General features: G+C 35.0%; 1 protein-coding gene across 3 annotated transcripts; it reads right to left on the reverse strand.

Annotated features, from left to right (window-relative positions):
* Positions 1-1,399: 1,399 nt before the first annotated feature.
* On the reverse strand, positions 1,400-25,135 carry Idh3a (isocitrate dehydrogenase [NAD] subunit alpha, mitochondrial). 3 transcript variants are annotated; one of them, XM_068766392.1, is made up of 7 exons: positions 24,796-24,969; positions 24,543-24,710; positions 23,725-23,903; positions 15,398-15,613; positions 11,535-11,670; positions 10,732-10,845; positions 1,400-1,959 (listed from the first exon to the last, which is right to left on the reverse strand). In XM_068766392.1, exons 1-7 carry the CDS (start codon positions 24,922-24,924, stop codon positions 1,732-1,734), a joined length of 1,170 nt encoding a protein of 389 aa, XP_068622493.1. In that variant the 5' UTR covers positions 24,925-24,969; the 3' UTR covers positions 1,400-1,731. The 3 variants fall into 3 exon arrangements, with proteins under 3 accessions (XP_068622493.1, XP_068622496.1, XP_068622494.1); XM_068766395.1 differs by lacking the exon at positions 24,796-24,969 and adding an exon at positions 25,045-25,135 and having other exon boundaries at positions 1,403-1,959; XM_068766393.1 differs by lacking the exon at positions 1,400-1,959 and adding an exon at positions 6,945-7,286 and having other exon boundaries at positions 24,796-24,984.
* Between the last annotated feature and the right edge of the window lie 27 nt (positions 25,136-25,162).

Below are 25,162 nucleotides of genomic sequence, written 5' to 3' on the forward strand. Positions count from 1 at the left end.
CGCGTCAATGTACTCTTACCTAGTTTCTTTAAATTATATTCAGATTACCACTAGCATATAAATTTATTTAATCCGTTTATACCTTGACTTGGATCATTTAATGCTTTTGAGAACTGAAAACAGCGAATCAATTTATTTGTGCACATATCTAAAAATTTAGCCTTTTTATTTTGAAACGAAATGCTTCGTATCTTATTGCATGTCATTATTTAATTGAAGACAAAGAAATTGTAAATCTTCTAAAATATAAATGAATACACTATTAGCAGTGAGTGCCATGTAATTGTATTTTACCATGTATGGAGGTAAGGGTATCAACCTTGTTGAGAAGTAAAAAGCTCTAGGTGTTGTGTGCATTAAACCACATACCTATGTTCCATACGGAATGCTAGTATTGACTGAATTACATATGTTAGAATAATGTCTTGAAGGTTTCCCACAGCGAAGTTTGTGAACGCGGTTCTGTCATAATAACATTAACAATACACCAATACCTCGCTTTGCGTCGTTTCGTTTTGCATTTTTTTTCAAAGTTGCGTCGCTGCTTAATTAGTACTAATTTTCACTGTGCGTCGTTAGATTTTCGAAGTTGCGTTGTTTTGAGTTCGAGTGTTTAATATTTTTTTTTGAAATTTTCTTTCTTTTCCAAAAGATGGCAACCATTATGTTTCTAATTGCACCATGCCATCAAAATTCGGGGATTCCCTTCGCAACTAAAAATCAACGCAGTTTTACTACAGTTTTATTTTCACTTTGTTTTGCTAATTTTGGAGTTCAGTTTCAATTACGTAGTGTGTCGTGCTTTTTTCAAAGAGAATAATAAATTTATTTAAATTTTAACGTGTTGTTTCTGGTTACAAAAAGGTATACATTTTTCCAATTTATTTATTGGCAGAGTTATATTATTTTTGTTTTTTAAATGTTTACTTCGTTCTATTTTCTTTTTAAAATGTTGTATTTTCGTAACCCTGGAACCTATTTTCGATGATATTTTCTTTACATGGTTTGCTATAGAAAATCTTAATTCACTTTGCGGCGGTTTAATTTGCGTCGTGTTTTTTTGGAACGTAACCACGACGCAAAGTGAGGTATTGGTGTATAATAATTGTTCGCTCTTTACTTAGTGTGTTATCAGGGCGGGATTGGAAAGAGACGACAAATAACTGGATAAGGGCGATTATATAAACTTAAGTATGGTAGCTATACTTTTTTTAATTAAGTAAGCTTGGTGCTGATATATACCACAGATGTCATTCGTCAAATCTTTTTCGGTGGTTTCCTTTACTGTGTAAATAAATAAATAAAGCCTTTACTGTCTACAGTGATTATATTATGCAAATCCTTAAACCTATTATGAATAAAACACCTCTGTTTAAGGATAGTTAATTTTTATTATCCATTTAAATATACTATCAAATACATAATTTATATTGATTTGAACTACTTAATTTTATTTAAAAAATTAAAATAGCGTGCAAATATATCCAATTATTTAAAATAATCAAAAATATTGATGGCGATTAATTTATTATAGCAACACTTTGGTATTTCACATTCTTTAGGGACATTAGGTCCTTTATATATTATATCCAAGCCATGCTCGCAATAAATTAAAAAGAAAATTGTTTAAGTTTAATCTACAATAGAATATTCTAAATTCGAGTTTGATTTAGTAGTGTCAATCTGACAATTATGACATTTTAATATTAAAAACGAATTTTCAAAGTAAATCTACTTAAGCTTTGAAATGATGGCGTTTGTGTATTCGCTGCATTTTCCGGTGCCGCCGAGGTCGCCGGTGAGGGACTTGCCCTCACGGAGGACCTCGTAGCAGGCGTTTTGGACACGGTCCGCGTGCTCGTTTAGCTGTAGATGCCGTAACATCATAATGGCGGAAAGAAGGAGAGCTGTTGGATTCGCCATGTCCTTGCCCGCGATGTCCGGGGCCGTGCCGTGTACCTGAAATTATAAATTATAAGTTTACATTAAGTAAAATTTAAATATTTATCTATTTTAACGGTTCTACAGATGAAAAATATTCGTTTTAAGGCAGCAATCTACCAGAAATAACAAATGAATGAATTCACAGCATGTATTTTAATAAACACTAGAGTATTTTAAAATAGTGATGTTTAAAAATTACCATCTAATATAAACTTAAAAGGGCCTAAAAATATATAAAAATTATCTGGAACCAGAGAAGTTTTTTTTTAATTTAACTCTCAAAGAATTATCTACTTCAAAAAATAACCTCAAACAGTAATGCATATACCTTAATGTGAAGTAAAATTTATTTAAAATTTAATCATAAAAAATATAGAAATGTGATTATTTATTAAAAACGTAATAAAGTTATTGTCCATTAGTCAGAATTAAGGAATATCATTGTGTATACAAGGTGGAATTTTTTAACGCCACCTGGAGGGAGGAAACATTCTTTTATTTTAAAAGAAACAAAACTGCATTCTCAAAAATAATTAAATTTCTAAAATCTGAGAATGCAGTTTTGTTTCTTTTATATTTCGCGATTATGGACTTATTGGTTTTTAAAAAATAATATATTGCGTTATGAAAAAACAATAAATTAAGACGTAATATGTAAATCTGGATAATGATTAACTTCAAGAGTTTATCACATATAAATTTCTTAAAAGAAATACATTATGAGAACAAAAATTTTCGTTACTGTAACTGTCAAGTTATTGTAGCCTTTCAATTTTTTATTTTTGTCTTAAGTCTTGGTGTTTACATTTCCAAAGATATGGATAACTATTAAAACATTCTTTGAATTCGTTTATATAGCTTGTGTGAATAAATTATTCATAAACGTAAAGCATGGGCAATTTTCAAACCAAGGTGTAGACACCTTACTGTATATTCTGGGGAAGGTTCAGGAGTATTTTACACCAGGACAGCTCTTAAGCCTATAGATAGCACAAATTCAGTCATGTGTAGAATATTGTAGTCATCTGTGGAATAGATTGGTGGAAGTACCACCTCGAAGATTTGGACTCCAGAGACAACCCAAGAAGCTGATTGGTAACAATGCTTTGGTGAGTGCTAAGCGAAGCTTGAAGCAGGTCTTGCCGGTTTATGGGTATTCTATAGATTACATTTTGGAGTGTGCATTAGATTTATACTAAACTAGCTAATCCCACAAATGTTGTTTTGCAAAAACACATAATGTTTTTAATTTACAAATTAAAAATAAGGGTTGATAGTAGAGGGGTGAAAATTTAGGGTTGTATGTATTTTTGTATACTGTATGATAAAAAAAATTCGTCAAAAAATTTGGGGTGAACAACCCTTATCACTTAGGGGTATGGAAAATAGATAGTAGCCGATTCTCAGACCTACTGAATACGCATATAAAATTTGGTAAAAATCAGTCAAGCCGTTTCGGAGGAGTACGGTAACTAACATTGTGACATGGTAATTATATATATTAGATAATCCATTCCTTCTCTTTTATCAGAAAAGGCCAAAGAATTCACAATACATGGTTGAAATTTGCTCTTTTATAATGCAAGCAGACAAGTGGAACAACCTTCCGGCTTAATTGTTTCCACCTAACTATAACTTAGGATACTTCAATATAAGTGTGAATAGGTTTCTCCTAAGAAAGTATAAAGCATCATATATGTCCATCATTGCTTAACATCAGGCGAGTCATAAGTTAAATGCTTTGCCTGTAAAAAATGAAAAAAAAAACTATGTAGCATGTAAATAATAAATGAAAACATTACAACCATTTATTTTAATGTCTTTATTTCTCAAACACGTGAAATTATTTAACAATGCTAGGGGGGTGGTCAAAATTAAATTAAAAACTCAATTTCTAATTAATAAAGCATTCCGCTTGTAAACATTGGTTTAATACTCTCAGATTAGATCTGGTAATACTTAATGTAGGCAACATTTTACAATTTATCCTAACACATGGCTGAAAGACAGGTATTTAAATCATAGACTAAATTAAAAAACATGATTAGAGTCCATAGACAATTACTGTAAATACAATCACAAAATAAGGAACAAAAATACTCATTAAATTATATTTTTAAATGATCACACTTAAATAGAAATCACAAATGCACTCATGTTTTATATTTTAATACTTTTTTTTTATTTTTAAGACATAAATATTAAAAAATAAAATGCCAACAAAAGCTGCAGACAGTACACTACAATACAATCAAATACTAAAAATAAAAAGTGCATAAATAATTAATATTATTGCCTTAACTAAATTCGCTAGGTCAATTGATTTAAATCGCTTACAATAAAATGGTAACACTAACACATTAAATTAATAAAGGCAGTTATGGTAACATTTCAAGGCAAAAACTCATACAAACAAACTTTCAAATGTGTCATTTATTTGTATAAAATTATTTGTTCTATATAAATTCACTTTTTCTGAAGATGTAGATGCTGGTTACCTATTATAGGTCCTTTTGGAAATCTCTGGAGAGAGTTACAACCAGGAGTAAACATCCTATGGCTGGGATAATAACAAATGAAATCCAGGCAGAACTCTCGGGGTGACTGAAATTGAGGTCCAGTCTCAAAGGACCTTGGAATGTCCACCTAGCCCAACTCTGGGCATGTCTATCTACTATATCTTGAAATAACTAATGCAGATGGCCAGGGCATTACAGTTTTGGAATGAAGACCTCAGAACAGCGAGGATAGCATAGGATATTCATCCATAATGTGGACATATACCGAGGATATATGATAGCCAGATTCTCAATAAGTTATTGAAGAATTTAGGCCCGTTAAGAGTGAACATGATTTCTGCAATGGAGAACTAGTCGACCAGTTTAAGGAGTTTGTTCGGTGATGCACGGTGAAGTCATGGAATATTATCTCATTGGTTATTTATTTATAATAATATCATCAAAACTACAATATTATACTTGGAAAGATTCAATAGGCATTTCCGAAGATCACCTTTGTCATAGTATGGAATGTTCATAAATATTTCTGTTTATCACTTTAAATTGACTTTGTACATATTTTTTCATGTTTCAACATAATATTGATATATAAATGAATTTAAATGTAAATTATATAAATGTAGTACTTCTTTGGTAGGTCAAGGTACCAAAGCTAACATATAACTCATAAAATAACTATACTTCATATATTTAGGTATATAACAAATGGCCAACATATATATCAGGAAAGGTAAACTTTCGACCCGCAACTTACTCTTTGATATTTCCTTACTTTTTTTTTATATTGTAATGATGGAATTAATGCCTTATAAGCATTCTCTACCGGCAACTCAAAGCGGTGCAGAGAGAAGTATGCAGATATCCAATTATATGAACATATGTTATATAACATGGAACGTATCTCTGTAAAACCTATATATAACTAACCAGTCTAAATTTTGTACTCTAATAGAATCACTGAGAAGTCGTTCAAAGTTCAAGTTTTACTCAAGGAAAAAAAATGTGTCTTATTTTTAATGTTTTTATACAAATATTTTTTCTTGTATATCTTCAATTGGACATTTATTATCTAGAAATAGTCTTGGTCACCTCTAAGATGTAGACAGTGTAGCATATATATATATATATATATATATATATATATATATATATACACACACACACACACACACACATATTCTACATAATTATTGAAAATATATGACAAATAACGAGCGCTATCTCTTGATGGTTTGCCTTATTACAGTTGCGCCATCTAGCGTGGGATAGTATAACTAATACATGGAATCGCTATTATGAATATTTAAAAAAATTAAGTTTTGTTATGTAGCAACATCGGTATTTGAATAGACACCGGGGTGAACGCATGTCTCGTCCTTGCTCCTTAGATTTCTCTAAGAAATATAAGCTAGTTAATTGGTGATGAAAGAAAGCAACTAACCTCGGTGATGAAACATTTTCAAATAATATTCTCGCATAGTTAAAACACCTAAATATATGAAGTATAACTGAAGTATTTCTTTTAGGCCACTGTGGAATTTGTCTCATATATCTATACATTTAAGTACAAGCCATATAAAAGGACAGACGACTGCTAAGATCTTGAAAACCCTAATCGTGAAATCTATAGTGGAGATCTTTGCCCAACTGTGGACATTTTGCGGCTAAAATGACTATGATCATATTGTTTTGCAAAGAAATTGTTTATTTCGACAATCCAGTGTACCCACGCCGCGTTTACCAACTTGTAGTTCCCACTTGAAAACGACATCTATATACGTGACATTACATTAGTCAATACAACACATTGACAGTTCGGGAATATATCACAAATTTACATAGATAAATTTAAAATGACATAAATCCTTAATATAAACATATGTTTTATATACCATCACGTATTTGACGTAAGAAACTTTCTGCCTCATATAATCTGTATGAATTTTTAATCTGTGCACACATCAAATAGACATATGTAAGTATACATATATCTATCTACCAAAGCCTTTGGTTTTTTTTAAACAAGATAACGATATATGGAAACTTCAAGATCTAATTAGAGACGAGATCTGCATAACAACCAAGATCACTGACTTAGCTAGAAGAATTGGTCTTCGTGTAGTGGCTGTGGCACATCAGTCGTGCAGCCATCGGTCGTCAGGATCGAAGGTTCTCAAGTGGCGATCACGAGATGGTAGACGAAGGTTGGGTAGACCACCACTAGGTAGACCGATGAGATGATCAATGTAACGGGATCCGTAAAACCGATCAACGTGACTACTTTTAACCCTTAATAGTCTAGAGTTTCAATTTCGATACCAATCTTTTAAACCGAATGTTCACATTACTATTAGTTTTTTTTATAGGTTGGCTGTACGAATTTTACTGTTGTATAATATTCTTTCCAACGAAATTAAAAAAAAATCTATTTTTCCCTTCATCTAGACCCTAAACACAGTAATATTAAAAAAATCACTTTCGTAAATCAGGCTATTAAGGGTTAAGAAGGTCCTATACCTTGTAATGATTAGTGTTCCGACATGTAAAATAAAAGAGTATTAAAAAAAATTCCACTGTGACTTAATCGAGTACTCTTCAATGTAGATTCTTAATAATCTCATTAGTGTAATTGGTACACGTGCTTGATCCTCCCAGGTCCTCCGTGAGCACACGTCCCTCCTTCAGTACGGTGAAGCAGGCCCTCTCGATGTTGTCCGCGTGCGTGGTGAGCTGGAGATGCCGGAGCATCATGACAGCGGAGAGCAGCAGCGCTGTGGGGTTCGCTTTATCCTGGCCGGCGATAGATGGCGCTGTTCCGTGAACCTTTAAAACGTTGTTAGTGGTTAAACCAGCACCAAGTGGCTTTAATGAACCTAATAATTAGTAACACTGGTTATTAATAACCATTGATCGGAATAATAGTGATTCTTGCAATATATATATGTATATATGAGCACTATGAAATAATGCAATATGTTTTTGGAAAATTTTGACAAATACATTACTTCTATCGAATTTGTTTAAAGTTATAAGTTTTATCGACTACCTCCAATTTTCTTGTCATATCGACAATTTTTGAATTTTTGAAATTCCTCAACTACCCTCAAATTTTTGTAAATTAGCTTCAAAAATTCAATAGTTATTATAACATTAATCATTTTCAAGTTTCTAATAGATTCACCTTTACCTTTAAATTATTAATATGTTTGTAAACTAACTTTAAATTTTTAATGACTTTGCCAAATACATTCAAATATTCAGTAATTTTACCAACTGTCAACTACCATCAAATTTTAGATAATGTTGTCAATTACTACCAAGTTTTCAATATTTTGGTCAACTACCATCAAATATTAGATAATATTGTCAATTAACATCAAATTTCCAATATTTTGGTCAACTACCATCAAATTTTAGATAATATTGTCAACTACCATCAAATTTTCAATAATTTTGTCAACTACCATCAACTCTTCAATAATTTTGTCAACTATCATCAAATTTTCAATAATTTTGTCAACTACTATCAAGTTTTTTTGTATTCTAGAATACCACATCATGACTACGGTGCAAAAATAGAATCACTCCATCTATTCCGATCAATGGTAAAACCATAATGGAAGACATGACACAAACACATTCAGATGTCACATACATATGTAATGGTATAATTATAAACAATACATCCAAACATGCCTTATGTGTATATACAGTTTGATAGGTTATAGATGTAAAAGTTAGGCGTGTATGTATAGCTCATTTGTAAAAATCTTTTACATCTATTTTCAATCATCCTGTATACAGTGATTTTGAAATATATTACGTTAGTTCATTTTTATATGCGACAGGCGAATAACTTCAGTTTAAAGTCTGCATGGACGGAAAGTAAATAATATTTAATTTATATATGTAGTAAACATTATGTTATATGTCAGGGCTGTATAAACTGCGGCTCGCAAGCCACATGCGATTCTTTGAACAATAAAAATAATTGTTCCGATTTAAATTTATATAACCTATGTCAGCTTCTGGGAAATCGAAATAAATTACTGGCGTAAATAATTATATATTATTATTCCACCATAAAATTAGCGAAAACCAAACACTGATCATAATTAACTAACCGGCATCTTAAGTATTAGGTGTGCTGTCATATACGTGTTCATATATCTAACTTCAACACACATATTTTGTAATGGGTTGAATATATTTTTTTAAATCCTAAAATGTAGACGACAGATGTAATGAATATATTTTCAACATTTAACAGATAATAAATAGATTCCCAATCTTTTATGAATTACCGACACTTAAAAAATACCTCACAGAAACTGGTTTGAGTCAATTTATAATTATGTCTGGCTAATACAGTACTCGGCGATAGATATTGCACATCGACCTTTAGCACCAATTGTCTCATTCCAAAAATCGATGTGCAATATTTATTGCCGGGTACTGTACCTATGAATAAAAATAAAATTTAATTTTTAATAATTCATACTGAAATGTATATTTTTCATGTAACAACCCTATTTGTCTCTGAACACATGAAAATCTCCAGGGTTCCCTATGGAGCGGTATGACTACATAGGAGTCATATGACCACGCCCAAATAGAAAATTACATGAATTTATGGCGACACTGATTTGTGCTTTAGTTTATGAATTCATGGCAACATTGATTAGTGCATGTCATTAATTTTTCTGGCAATAAAAGAGTAGCATCCGTTTTTTAAATACTTGTTTAAAAAGATTTTATAACAAAATAAAATCGATTTTATTTTTTTGAAATTGCTTCTATTTATTTAAAAAAAAAAACTAATTTACTTCTTTTTTGAAACAATAGGCTACACTTCCATTACAGTTGTGTTACCATGACCAACATGATGACAACCATGCGATTAATTTGAATTTCGTACCACACCAGTTAGTTGCAGGCTTAATATCTTCGTAATAGACTTACATTCTTTCAGTGCCTTTATATATATCACTTTACACTTTTCATTGTAAATACACCAAAATAATTCATCATTTAAAACATTTACACACATAGTAAATTTATTTGAAATTATTGCTAAAGACATATATATCCATTTTTTTTATATTTCCTATACTAATATTTTGTATTGTTCATATCAGCTGTGGAGAACTAAGACTTGAGATTGTAGGTAAGTATTTCAACTCCTGATACAATTTTATATATTTAACGCTTTGTGTATTAATTACATAGAATCTCCCCTTGTCGCAGACAAATTTCCAGATGATGTTGGGTATATCCTCTGGATACCATAATACCACACTGAGATCACCAACCCTGCCTTGTCGACTATTGTATATCACCACATAGATATTTTTAGAGAAAAACTGGACTTATTGTCTATTCGCTTGAACAATTGTAATTTAAATTTGGTTACACTAAAAGCTCCTTATTCGCACTTCATTCATTTACATTTTTCACTATTCGCAGATATAATAACTACATATCTATAATAAAAGGATTTCAGTATGTATCCAAACCAATATCCTTTGTATATGCCATCAAACTAATAAAAAAGTAATGTTAAATTGTTAAATTTGCAGCCAATTGAAGAAAAGCCTTCAACAAGCACTGATAATGTGACTGGCGATTGTATATGAACATTCATCCATCTGTCGAATAAAGTCTTAGATAAGAAATTTGTTGCACGACTACCACTGCATGCGCGGAAGTGGCTAAATATTGGTCCTTTTCTTACTTAGGATGGACTTCCGCAAGGTAACGACTGATTCCATTAAATATTGAAGTCTTAGAGTCGGACTGATGTGTCTCAGTCTGAATGAAAGCAGCTTTTAAAAACTGTTAAGAAAATAGAAAAAATTATAAGATTCTTTGAACCATTGTTTAAGATTTGAAAATGTTCTTTACTTTGAGTAACGTGCTTTTTTAAGTACTTTTTTATTTTGTCACCTAGTAACATATATCCTACAACGTCATATTTATGGAACATATACCCCGCTAGAGACAGATATCTTTTACATAGTATGATAATTCTATATAATTATATTACATATGTTACATATTACAATACAAACTACCTAAATTTTTGGTTTTATTATGAGTTCTTGAACCAGAATGCGATTGGAACCTTCACAGCTTTAAGTTGTATACCTTATAGATAAGATTAAATAATCCTAAATGGATAATATGACCGAAAAGGATTCATGAACCCGTAATGGTTCTACGAGACAACGCATCTGGACTTATTCATCAAAGCATGTAAAAGACTTACAGACTCGAAGAGTGCTCCGTTCTTGCCAATGTTGCCAGAAGGCGTCAGACCCAGTCCACCCACCAATCCGGAACACATATCCGACATGATGTCGCCGTATAAGTTCGGCATAACCTTGAATAAAAGTTAAACATTGCGTTTAGTTATTAGAAAGCAAATGGAATAATAAAATAATTTAAATCTAGAACGACAGTGGCGCCACACGGTTGATTTAAAAAATAGTTTCTTCGACTGCCAGTGTCCTAAGTCAACTTTCTTTTTTGTTGTTCATTTGTTTTAAGGTAATTAAAATAAAATAATAAGATATCAAAAATATATCTGCGAATGGAATTTTCTCTATCAGTGCTGTATTTTGTAATGTTGTGGAACCTTTCTCATAGTGCAGGCGCATTAAAACAATTATAAAAAAATAACTAAAAATTGATAGTTCGCCAACATAGAAAGTTACTTCTTGCGATGCCGGCGCTGTACACCAATACCTCACTTTGCGTCGTGGTTACGTTCCAAAAAAACACGACGCAAATTGAAACGCCGCAAAGTGAATTAAGATTTTCTATAGCTAACCATGTAAAGTTCGAAGATAGGTTCCAGGGTCACGAAAATACTACTTTTTAAAAAGAAAATTGAACAAAGTAAACATTTAAAAAACAAACATAATATAACTTTGCCAACGAAGCCATAACAATGTCCAGGTTTCAAGATAACGTTTCGCGCGACCACTCCCTCATCCCTACTCCATATTGACATCCTCAGGTTGCTTGCCAGCTTAATGACATTTGAAATTTAGTTTATGCTACACTCACCAGTACATCGAACTTAGACGGGTCCTGGACCATGTTCAGGCAGACCGTATCCAGGTATCGCTCCTCGAACTTGATGTCGGGGTACTTCGTCGCCAGGTCACGGCAACAGCGCAAGAACAGACCGTCTGACATACGCCTGCAAAATAACACACATTAATAGGGGGCACTTCGTTTGTCCAGGAGCCAGCAGACGCGGCATGGCTAACTCCCCCTCCCCCCCTTACTACCGGGTGATATGATGATAAGAAAATTCGGAATTGACAAGTGCCCGGAGTCCCAAGTCTATTATCACAGCTCTGGAAAGAAATAAATCTAGATTTTTCTAGCTTTTTTCCTGTAGATCACTTCCGAAATGTATTCGCTTTGTCCAGGAGCCAGTAGACGCGGCGTGGCTAACTTTCCCTCCCCCCCACTATCGGGTGATATGATGATAAGAAAATTCGGAATTGACAAGTGCCTGGAGTCCAAAGTCTATTATCACAGCTCTGAAAAGGAACAATAGTCCAGAAATTTCTAGCTCTTTTCCTGTAGATCACTTCCAAAATGTATTCACATTGTCCAGGAGCCAGTAGACGGCGTGGCTAACTCCCCCTCCCCCCCTCACTACCGGGTGATATGATGATAAGACAGTTCTGAATTGACAAGTGGCTATGGATGTCAGTCTTGTATCGCAGCTCTGGAAAGGAACAACAGTCTAGATTTTTCTAGCTCTTTTCCTGTAGATCACTTCCAAAATGTATTCGCATTGTCCAGGAGCCAGTAGACGCGGCGTGGCTAACTCCCCCTCCCCCCCTCACTACCGGGTGATATGATGATAAGACAGTTCGGAACTGACAAGTGGCTGTGGAGTTCTCAGTCTATTATTACAGCTCTGGAAAGAAACAATAGTCTAAAAATTTCTAGCTCTTTTCATGTAGATCACTTCCAAAATGTATTCGCATTGTCCAGGAGCCAGTAGACGCGGCGTGGCTAACTCCCCCCCCCCCCCCCCCCCATCACTACCGGGTGATATGATGATAAGACAGTTCGGAACTGACAAGTGGCTGTGGAGGTCCAAATCTATTATCACAGCTCTGGAAAGAAATAATAGTCTAGAAATTTCTAGCTCTTTTCCTGTAGATCACTTCCGAAATGTATTCGCATTGTCCAGGAGCCAGTAGACGCGGCGTGGCTAACTCCCCCTCCTCCCTCACTACCGGGTGATATGATGATAAGAAAACTCGGAATTGACAAGTAGCTATGGAGTTCCAAGTCTATTATCACAGCTCTGGAAAGGAACAATAGTCCAGAAATTTCTAGCTCTTTTCCTGTAGATCACTTCCAAAATGTATTCGCTTTGTCCAGGAGCCAGTAGACGCGGCGTGGCTAACTCCCCCTCCTCCCTCACTACCGGGTGATATGATGATAAGAAAACTCGGAATTGACAAGTAGCTATGGAGTTCCAAGTCTATTATCACAGCTCTGGAAAGGAACAATAGTCCAGAAATTTCTAGCTCTTTTCCTGTAGATCACTTCCAAAATGTATTCGCTTTGTCCAGGAGCCAGTAGACGCGGCGTGGCTAACTCCCCCTCCTCCCTCACTACCGGGTGATATGATGATAAGAAAACTCGGAATTGACAAGTAGCTATGGAGTTCCAAGTCTATTATCACAGCTCTGGAAAGGAACAATAGTCCAGAAATTTCTAGCTCTTTTCCTGTAGATCACTTCCAAAATGTATTCGCTTTGTCCAGGAGCCAGTAGACACGGCGTGGCTAACTCCCCCTCCCCCTCTCACTACCGGGTGATATGATGATAAGACAGTTCTGAACTGACAAGTGGCTGCGGAGGTCCATGTCTATTATCACAGCTCTGGAAAGGAACAATAGTACAGAAATTTCTAGCTCTTTTCCTGTAGATCACTTCCAAAATGTATTCGCTTTGTCCAGGAGCCAGTAGACGCGGCGTGGCTAACTCCCCCTCCTCCCTCACTACCGGGTGATATGATGATAAGAAAACTCGGAATTGACAAGTAGCTATGGAGTTCCAAGTCTATTATCACAGCTCTGGAAAGGAACAATAGTCCAGAAATTTCTAGCTCTTTTCCTGTAGATCACTTCCAAAATGTATTCGCTTTGTCCAGGAGCCAGTAGACACGGCGTGGCTAACTCCCCCTCCCCCTCTCACTACCGGGTGATATGATGATAAGACAGTTCTGAACTGACAAGTGGCTGCGGAGGTCCATGTCTATTATCACAGCTCTGGAAAGGAACAATAGTACAGAAATTTCTAGCTCTTTTCCTGTAGATCACTTCCAAAATGTATTCACATTGTCCAGGAGCCAGTAGACGGGGCGTGGCTAAATCCCCCTCCTCCCCTCACTACCGGGTGATATGATGATAAGACAGTTCTGAACTGACAAGTGGCTATGGAGTTCAAAGTCTATTATAACAGCTCTAGAAAGAAATAATAGTCCAGATTTTTCTGGCTCTTCCTATAGATCACTTCCAAAATGTATTCGCATTGTCCAGGAGCCAGTAGACGCGGCGTGGCTAGCTCCCCCTCCCCCCTTACTACCGAGTGATATGATGATAAGATAGTTCGGAATATAACAAGTGGCTATGGATGTTTAAGTCTTGTATCATAAAGGAACAATAGTCCAGAAATTTCTAGCTCTTTTCTTGTAAATCACTTTCAAAATGTATCCGATATAGGGAAATCCCCTAAGTTATACATTTCTACCAAACTACCAACAGAAAAAAAATTCCAGATCATATCAGATATTTCCAGAGGCAATCCGCTCTCTGTTAAGACATAGAAACTTCTAGAGCTTCTGAAAAAAAATACAACTCAACGAAGCGAAATATGACACCGGTTGATTAGAGCTATGAACATGATAGTGTTTCCTTACAATTTACGACACCAGACAGACAAAGTACAAAACATATAAAATTTTATATATATGCACGTATATATTCTATTTTGAGAGGAATTATATATCACATGATACAATTTAACATTCATTTTGGCATTTATTACTAAGGCAATATATCTATATATATATATATATATATATATATATATATATTGATTTAGGCCCAAAAGCCTCCCCCAAACATGGTGGGATATACCATAATCACCACGCTTGGTAGGAGGGTTGGATCGAGTTGACGCGGCGTCTGTAAGTCCCCACTAGATATACTGACGTCATAGTTAAGTATTTAATGGAGTCAGGCGTTATTTTGCGGATGTACATCCTAAGTAAGAAAAGGACCAATATATAACTACTTCCGCACATGCATGCATGATTGAGCTTTATGACCCGGCGTCTAGTCTTGCTTAAAGGAGAAAGGACCAATATTTAGCCACTTCCGCACATGCAGTGGTAGTCGTGCAACAAAGTGCACCGCCCGCCAGCCCGCTGACAAATGCCTATGCGGCAAACAATGCGAATTACACAACTGCCACCGTTAAATCACTCAACGCCTGTTTTACCCCTCCACGGGGCATCTTCAGGAGTTATGTTACACCGATTAGTGCCAAACACAGAGTATTCACTTTATGTTTGGCACTTAGTTCACTCTGTGTTTGTCACACTCTGCATTTATCAGCGGGCTGGCGGGCGGTGCACTTTATAACACCACTACTGCTGCATGTGCGGAAGTGGCTATATATTGGTCCTTGTCATAGTTAAGATCATGGTATGTACCTGGGCGGCACAAGGAATGCTTTGCTTTAAGCGCTGTCGATGATAATAATGTCGCTAAGGATGAACTTCTGGTTGTCAAATCCGAAACCATCATGGAACATTTGATTCTCCCAGTAGAGAAACGAGGATTAGCAATTGTATTCTAGATGTAAGAAGATATAAGAGTTGATGCTCACATAATGTTGGCCTTGTGAACAGCGGTGACCTTCTTCCTCTTGTTGTCCCTCGCGAACTGGAAGGCGAACTCGGCGACCCTCTTGCTGGCCTCCTCGGTGATCAGCTTGATGGACTGCACCACGCCGTCCACTATCTCGTGCTCGATGCCAGAGTACTCGCCCTCCGTGTTCTCCCTGATCGTCACCACGTCCACGTTGTCGTATAGGGTCTTGATGCTGTCAATCAAACAAGATCTTACTATTCTTATTACTGCTGAGGAAAGCAGAGAATAGGGTGACATAGAAACTGGACGGACATGAAATAAAAAATTTCATTAGTGTGCGTGTATCAACCCTTTCCACTCCAAGGCTGTTATGTAGCATCGATAAAATTTAATTGAATTATAGTATCTTGCGATTCTAGAATATGTTTCATTCATTCGTGATTCAAACATTTTAGTAACAAAAATCTTTCCTGTTTTAAAATTTTCCGCAAAAAGATGTATTACACCATGTCGAGTATCACTCGACAGTGGAGCTTGTGGAACAAAATCAGTGTCGAGTGACACTCAACATTGGAGTGGAAAGGGTCAAATGAATGAGATTGAATATGCGATAGCAAGGTTCATCGATGTGAATACTGGCGCACAACCTGAGGATAGCAATATGGAGTGGGTATGAACAAGTGTCCGCAATAATCGTATTTTTAAAAACTGAACATTGTAAGGGCGTCGTTAAAATAGATTGAGAGATTTAGTAAGCACTGTAACATGCAAAAACGTGAGCAACAAAAAATACAATATCAAATGTAATTGTAAAAACGAAGGCACGGAAAAGCTAATGTCTGTAGAATAGATTTAATAAATATAAAAAATTCGAAATTTTACAACTACTCCCAATGCTAGATATTTTTTATTGGTTTTTGGAACCTTTCGTTTCGCCTGCCATGTGTGAAGCAAATATGTATTCGGGTAAATATTTTTTTTTCAGTTAAAAATTCTATTTCTCTTTGTTCTTCTATTTCAATCTTCACATTATCTATCTAAGAAAATGACCAATATTTAGCCACTTCCGCACATGCAGTGGTAGTCGTGCAACAAAATGCACCGCCCGCTAGCCCGCTGATAAATGTCAGACTCTGTGTTTGGCACTAATCGGTGTAACATAACTCTTGAAGATGCCCCGCGGATGGGTGAAACACGTGTTGAGTGATTTAGCGGTGGTAGTTGTGTAATTCGCATTGTTTGCCGCATGCGCATTTATCAGCGGGCTGGCGGGCGGTGCACTTTGTTGCACGACTACCACAGCATGTGAGGAAGTGGCTAAATATTGGTCCTTTTCTTACTAAGGATGGACTTCGGCAAAATAACGCCTGATTCCATTTAACGTTATCTATCTTTCCATCTCTTTTATATCATCTGCCTTCCATCGTCTTCCTTCCATCTTCGCTCTTAGATCACAGTTTAAATTACAGATATATTTTGGTATTGTTACGTACTGTAGATTCTGACTCGAAATGAAACACCACTGGTTCACAAGGAGTCTTTTATTCACAAATCAGATGGCCACACCGCTTCAACACAAAGTATACTTTCGTTTAGACCAAAATTCGCTTCCAAATCGCTCAAGAAATCACTGTCCAAATAACTCACCAAATAGTCACTTTGTATCACTGATCGTGAGATCTTAATCTTATAACTCGAAAAACAACAACCAATAACTAATCATCCCGTATATAATTATAATTTGTCATCAATCAAAATTATCATAAGTACAGATAAACAAGATAATTTATATCAGCACTCACTTACAATAATTATTAATTCACACAATAAATTACATTTACGACCATCTTCATGTAAACTATGTCAATTACGCACGTCGACACTGTCCGGTGCAATCCGGACAATTTCAGTTTGTACTGCGCAAGTAAACAATCATATCTAGCTTTGGACGTGTTTATGTTATACAGGATGACTGGTTTTATGTGTAAAAGTTTTAAATGGATGTATGATGGATCATATGTTTAACCCTTTCCACTCCAATGTTGAGTGTCACTCGACACTGATTTTGTTCCACAAGCTCCACTGTCGAGTGATACTCGACATGGTGTAATACTTCTTTTTGCGGAAAACTTTAAAACAGGAAAGATTTTTGTTACTAAAATGTATGAATCACGAATGAATGAAACATTCTAGAATCTCAAGATACTATAATTCAATTAAATTTTATCGATGCTACATAACAACCTTGGAGTGGAAAGGCAACACTTTCGTTACCAGCTCTGGATTTAGCCGGCTTTCACTGGACAAGCTGTGAGTACCAGCGCCGCATTTAGATGGCATCCATTTGCCGTTCCTTATATTGCATTGTTATTGAATTGATTACTCGTATGGGTACAATTATATTGAATGTGCCTTTATTCAAAAACATTTTCAAAATACAGTATGTATTTGGAAACTAAAATTTAAAATATAAAAGATATCAATAATATTCTATTAAGGTTGACCGAAAGATATATTACTTTCAATTTATAAATCAGCAGAAATAAATCCAAGTGGAATGTGCGTTGTATGCTAATGGCAAAAGACTGGAATCTACAGTAGCGTCACTTCGACGAAACGGACTGCAGTAAGGAAAGGGCTACACTCTTGTCGAGTCCACTTTCGAATTGCCCCACTGTGGGACGTGGGTTCCACGTTCGGAAACACTGTCGTAGACTCTCAAGCTGGCTAAAGAATTCAGGCATACGTCTTGAACGACTTTTTTATATCACGCGACCTGAATGGAAAATCTTCAAAAACTGCCGTGGCACGGAACGTGTTAACATAAAAAAATCGAAATTCGAAATTAAAAAAGAAACTCTACTGATCTTTTCACCAAATTGTGTCAAACAAATAACGTTTTAGTTTTTATACAGATGATTGGTTATTGTTATACAGTACCCGGCGATAAATATTGCACATCGACATTTGGAAAGAGACACTCGGCTAATATCAGCTTCGTAGAGCGTTATCTCTGTCACACCAAAATCCGACTGACAAAATGTCACATAGGTAGTGTGGCTCAGATAATGCTCTACGAAGCCGAAATTAGCCGACTGTCTCTTTCCAAAGGTCGATGTGCAATATTTATAGGGTCCTGTAAAAGATTTTAAGAGTGAATGTAGTAAAACCAATTTAAAATTATATAAAAATTTATATGTACTATTTTTTTAAATAATTATTAATAATATTGATGACAAAAAATGTTGAATATAGATTTTAAAAAAACGTAACAATGTAAACATTTCTTTATCTATAAATTATATGTTATCTGTTACGTGCTTCGCGTCTAGTGTTGTCTGTGCGATAAGATATGTATCTATTGGAGCAATGTCAATGTTCTTGAGATTCGTTTTACGAAGGCCAAAGCTAACGGAAGCTATTCGATATTTAAAAAAATTAATGTCCGTCATTCTCAGCTACATCCGGTAACTTCATAATACTCTGATAAAAAACTAAGGTGAATTATTTATTTATTCTTTTAAAGTAATTCAAGTCCGATAAAACGCATTTTCGCCAACGCTTTTTCAGGTCCTCAAAAATGACTTTTTCCGGTACGGCCTTCAAGATTTTCCATTCAACTTTTATCTCCTTCGTCGTGTCAGTGTATTTTGAGTTTTTTGAATAGCCAAAAGTCGCACGGACTCAAAATCAAGCGAGTACGATAGAATCATCAGTATATGAGTCGAAGTTTTGGAGGTTTTTTTCCCAATAATTGGGAGAGGTCAGGTAAAGAGGGGGGAAGTGATCAGGCAGAGCGGGAGAGGTCAGGTAAAGAGGGGGGAGAAGAGGAGGTAGAGAGAAGAGTGGCGATGGAAAAAGGGGGTAGAGAGGGCCAGTGGGGGCTTGGGGGAGAGGAGGGGGAGTTGGGGGGAATGGGGGAGAGAGCCCTCCTCTACTTACTACTACTTACTTCTCACTAAGCAGTCCCTAATCACAAGGCTGCCTTTTGCTTAATATATCAGTTTCAGTACAATTAATATATATATATATGTATATATATATAGTTATATATATTAACATTGAAAAATGACTCAACGATATCAATACAGAACACAGATTATATAATTCTTTCGACTTTCCAAAGATAAAGCAGATATGATAAGCAGATTAAATGTTGTAAATATTTGAATTATACGAATTTTTGTCGGATTTTGTGATAGCGCGATACAAGTGATAGTTCATATTGGATGTTGTTCTACCTACACCTGTGTCTAAGTCATGTTGCCCAAACTATTCTATTGACCCTTTTCAAAATCAACCAATACCTCATATCTCTAGTCAAATTACTTCAGGAAGCATTTACCCACACATAGGATATATAAAGCCTTATAGAACGTAATATTAACATGTCAAAGGTATACAAGGGTGATCGATAATAGGCATGAAAACTTTAAAGATGTTACACATATTTCCAATCACCCTGCATAAAGCCAATTTTATTTTTGTTGATTCTTTCTATTGGAACGCGATAGGCCAATGACATCTGGCAGTACAAACTCTACAGGGACAAAAAAAATAGTAATAGTAATAGCGCCTTTTCTATTACTACTACTACTTAGTCTTGCCATAAATATTGTTATAAAGAAAAGCACGATTTTTTTTTTATACGTAACATTTATTCCTTTCATAGTGAGTTAGTTTAATACATCAATATATAACTATTAAAAATATACAATGTTTATTCGAAGTGGTCTCCATTGGCTGCAATACAGTCTTTTAAACGTTGAGGCCAGTTATCAATAGCAGCACGAACTCTTTCTAGAGGAAAATTCTTCACTGCCAACCGAATGGATCGTTTTAGGGACTCCAAATTATCATGGCGTTTAGAGCAAGCCTTACTCTCTAAAACTGACCATAAATCATAATCCAATGGATTTAGGTCAGGACTTGACGACGGCCAGTTTTCAGTGCTGATAAAGTCCGGAACGTTAGTTTTCAACCAAGATTGGGTGGATCGAGCTCTATGACCCGGTGCCGAGTCTTGTTGAAAGCACCATTCTTTGTTATTGAACATGGTGTTAGTTAAAGGCTTAACTACCGTCTCAAGAATGGTATTTTGATAAACTTGTGCCGACGTTTTAATACCTTTTTCACAAAAATATGGCTCAGTCACCCCTTCATAGCTAACACCCCACCAAACCATCACTGAAGTGGGATAATGCCCACGTTGTACTCTGTTTACTAATTGCGAAGCTTCTTTAGAGCTTCCAGCATAAATACGGTCATTTTGTTTATTAAAATACTGCTCAATTGTAAAAATTTTCTCATCCGTAAACAAAATTTTTTTGTGACCTCCCTTTGCGTACCGCTTAAGTAGTTGTTTGGATTTTACCACCCTATTCTTCTTTAAATTATCAGTTAAGAAGTGACCAGTACGTCTCTTATAGGCTGCAAGTCCTAAGTCATCTTTTAATATACGCGACATGGTTCTAGGAGCTATCTTCATCTCCCGAGATAAAATCTTTTGCTTACGGACAGGATTTCTTCGAATTCTTTCCCTAACTGCTTTAATCACCTTTTTCACACGAACGGTACGTGGACGGCCAGATCTTTTTCTGTCACAAACAGAGGAGGTATCATTGTACCTATCAATAGCCCGGTAAACAAACATTTGACTAATACCAAGCGGGTGGAGGGTTTTAAAAATTGCACTTTTCTCCATACCTACTTTATGTAAGGCAATCACAGCGATTCGGTTCTCTTTATCACCCCACTCCATTTTAATATAACAAAATATTTAACAATATAATGGCGCGAAAATAAGAAAACACATCAAGCAATCATATAAAAATGACAGATTCCAAATTCAAACGTAATATTTTCTTTTTTTGAATAGTAACAGTATTTATGGCCAGACTAAGTATATACTAGCTGATCCCGCAAACGTTGTTTTGCAAAAAAAAAATAGTTTTTATTAACAAATAAAAAATAAGGGCTGATCGTAGAGGGGTGAAAATTTAGGGTTGTGTGTATTATATCATAATAAAATAAAAACCAAAATTGTCTAAAAAATAAAAAAAAATTCTGGGTGGACCACCCTTATCACTTATAGAAAAATAGATAGAAGCCGATTCTCTGACCTACTGAATACGCATATAAAATTTGTTAAAAATCGGCCAAACCATTTCGGAGGAGTACGGTAACTAACATTGTGACACGGAAATTTTATATTAGATATATATATATATTACAGAGCATGCCTGGAAGTTCTATGTAGAATGGTAGCATCCTACAGGACTTCCCATCTTGGATTACCAAGATGCCTCCCTGAGATCACCAGCAACATGGGTCTGCTGGGATCTATCTCGGAGTTGGGTTGGCTTGAGTAAGGCTAATACCGGTGCGAAATGAACTCTAAGCTGCTTGGTTGCAGAAACCAGCCCGCATATACACTATAATTGACACACTTTGTAGGCGGGTTGACAATTGCAGTGTGGTATCACGTGATTCAAACCCATGACTTCCCATGTCAAGTCACAGTCCTCTGCTGTAAGGCTACATCTCCTTGATGAAGGAGATGTAGCCTTACAGCAGAAATCATGAGATTTTAAATAAAGAATAAAATTTGGTTATATATCAACCACTGTCTAGATAAAAACAGATTATATTTTCAATCCCGTCTGTGACTGTCACCAGATAAATAAAAATCAATAAATCATAAAACAAAGCTTCAATAACAAAAATCTTATATCTAACTTTATTATCTTTATCACGTGTTATAATTAAATAACCTTGAAGTAGGGGAATTACCATGAAATGTTTAGTGTTAGTCAAAATAGATAAGAAATAAATAATTATAAATAAAAATGTATTGACACATAAATATGACCTATTTAGTCATAGATATCCTGTTCTTTCCACTAATATAGAGTTGTTACAACCTAATCAACTACTAAAAGTTCTTGAACAAATTGGAATACCATATACACTGTAATTTGGTCCTTATTTGCAAGTACCTCAACATGCTAAAAAAAAGACTATGCCTAAGACATCTTTACACCATCTAAACAGACATGAGGAAATCCGTAGACAAACATAAGTAACCAACTTAGCCTAACAGATTGGCAAGTTGAACGTGGCAAAATAACTTGCTAAGTTTCTGCAGGCACAGTTCTCATGTTGCATTGGGGTGAGCCTTACTCAACCAACCCAATTCCTTGAAAAATCTCAGCAGATCCTTGAATAACTACTTAGGTCTTGGAGTGGAGACTACAGATGGTAACAAGCATACGATATCCACCCAAAAGGTGGAGTAACAATGGATGCTGGTTGCTTCCAATAGGTATTGAAAACCTATGGAGATCTTACCTAATAATCTAACCCCATAGTGGTTTATATTGGGTTGGCCACCATGGGAAATATGAAGTAGAAAACCTATATATGTGTGTATATATATATACATATATATATATATATACATATATATATATATACATATATGTATATATATAGAAATTAATCCTTGGCTCCCCTGGAAATGCCGTAAGTTGAGAATACCTACAATATTTATATTTCCTAATATTTTACCTAAGGTTCTTATAAAAATAAAATATTGAAGAAACTTGGCATGTCAACAGCTGTATTGTTTAGTATTTATCGACCCAAAAATTAAATAGTTCATTAAACACATTCCATGGCATGTGGAGTGTATACGACCCATGCTGCACTTTCCGTTCAGGCTATTTGCAGTTCTCATTGAAAAACAAAGGATTCTTAAATTAATTGTAGCATTGAATATAGATAACTTCACACCACATATGCGGCGCATACGTAATGCATATTAAAATTTATGACTTTTATCACACTAATTATAGTTTTGTTCTATTGAAAATGTAAAGCATATGTCTTAAATGACTTTAAATCTTTAAAATGTAGGTCATATAAACCCACACGGTCTGAATGGAAAATCTTAAAAAATTGCAGTAGCACAGAATGTGTTAATCAATAAATAGATTGTTCAGAAATATATTACATTAACATTATTTTTTTATTGAAATACAACTGTATATTAATTAGTAGTATTAATACAACTATATAGTAATACTTTGTCTTTTCTATTTATCTATTACATAAAAGTATATTTACGAATTATATGTCACACTTTGAATAACATGAAAATGTATTTAAATTATACTAAATAAAATATCTCTAATAAGTATAAAAAGAAATATATGAAGCAGTTTATAAGCATAAGAAAGACAGAAACACTAGAAAAAAAAAATAAAAAAGTTATTTTTAAAGGACAATTATGTATTATTGCAGCCAAAAGCAAAGAATTAAAAAATATTACATAATACATACCCATCCAAGCTTTTGCATGGCCTCACATTGGCATAAAGATCAAACTCCTTTCTCAGTGCCAAGTTCAAGGAGCGGTACCCTTTTCCAACGGGGGTCATCAGGGGCCCCTTTAAACCAATCTTGTTTGCATTTACAGAGTCTATCGCCTTTTGTGGTATACCAAATTTTCCATCTGGACCCTGAAAGGTTTTACCTAGTTTAATATAAGCTAAAACACCATGAACATTTATTGCTACAATTTTTATTACATCCATGTTTGAATTTAATTTTTACATATAAACCTTTCTCTATCCAACATCAATATATAGTCACCCAATGAAATATAACTTTAAAGGTCTAGTAATGTAGGTACATATTTTTAATGTACCTCCATCATATAAAAGTATATAATTTATTGACAATTAGATTTATTATTCTTTTGCACACACCTCATATATAATACTTTACTAAAATTTATTCCTTTATGTTAATTTCTACACTAAAAAACTACTTACAATATGTTAATGTGTAATGAACAGAGATAAAACCTTTTCGAAATATATAAGGAATAATTGAAAATGTTTACGTATATAGATAAGTATTTTAAATACGATATTTAATTTAATTTATTGTTCTTTTAATATTAAGTTAAACACGCGTTACAATGATAAGTTTAAACGTGTGTAAATTTTTACTAAATTTTAATACGGTATTCGTAAAAATTTACGGAAAACAAATTTGAATTAAAAATTTAATTACGTCAGTCTGCAATGGATGAGTAATATTAATAAGGAGAGGAGACAATGGATGAAGAGGAGACAATGATCCGTGGTACTTACCCTAACAGCTGTCACATCAACCTCGTCCCATTCAATGGGAACTTTAGCGGCTTCGAATATCTTCTGGACAGCAACCGTGATCTCAGGGCCGATGCCATGTCCGGGTATCAGTGTCACCTTCCGAACGCCACTACTGTACTGCGCCACACCACTCTTGGCCGTCGGAGCCTGAACCAAAACCAAAAAAAGTTCACCTCTAACCTTAAACCTCACCCTAATATGAGGAAAAATTACAAAAAAAATGTATGTAAACCTCATTTCTCGCGATCCCAACCCTTTTGACTGCTGTATTCGGACTCGTCTCGAATAGTTTCAGCAAAGCTCCAACAATGTTACTCTCACGAAAAGGCTTCAAAAGCGCATTTATGTAATTCCGCGACATAACTACAATAGTATCTATTTTTGGATAGCGAGAAGAAATTAAGCACGATTACAGGTAATTAGAGGCAACATGCAGTTTAAGTGTTAATAAAAATTCTTTAGCACTGAACTACGAACTTACGATTTTCCTGATTAATCTCGCAGCCATTTCTTTGAATTTTTGCTAAAACGACGTCGAAAGGCGCACTCGCTCCGCAAACGTCGGGGCGGAGTGCGGAGGGGAGGATATTGCGATTTAG

The sequence above is a fragment of the Battus philenor genome, unplaced genomic scaffold, assembly GCF_028537555.1.
Source record: "Battus philenor isolate CCGP_79_NKW_IND1 unplaced genomic scaffold, ilBatPhil1.0.hap1 SCAF_21, whole genome shotgun sequence".
NCBI classification, from domain to species: domain Eukaryota; kingdom Metazoa; phylum Arthropoda; class Insecta; order Lepidoptera; family Papilionidae; genus Battus; species Battus philenor.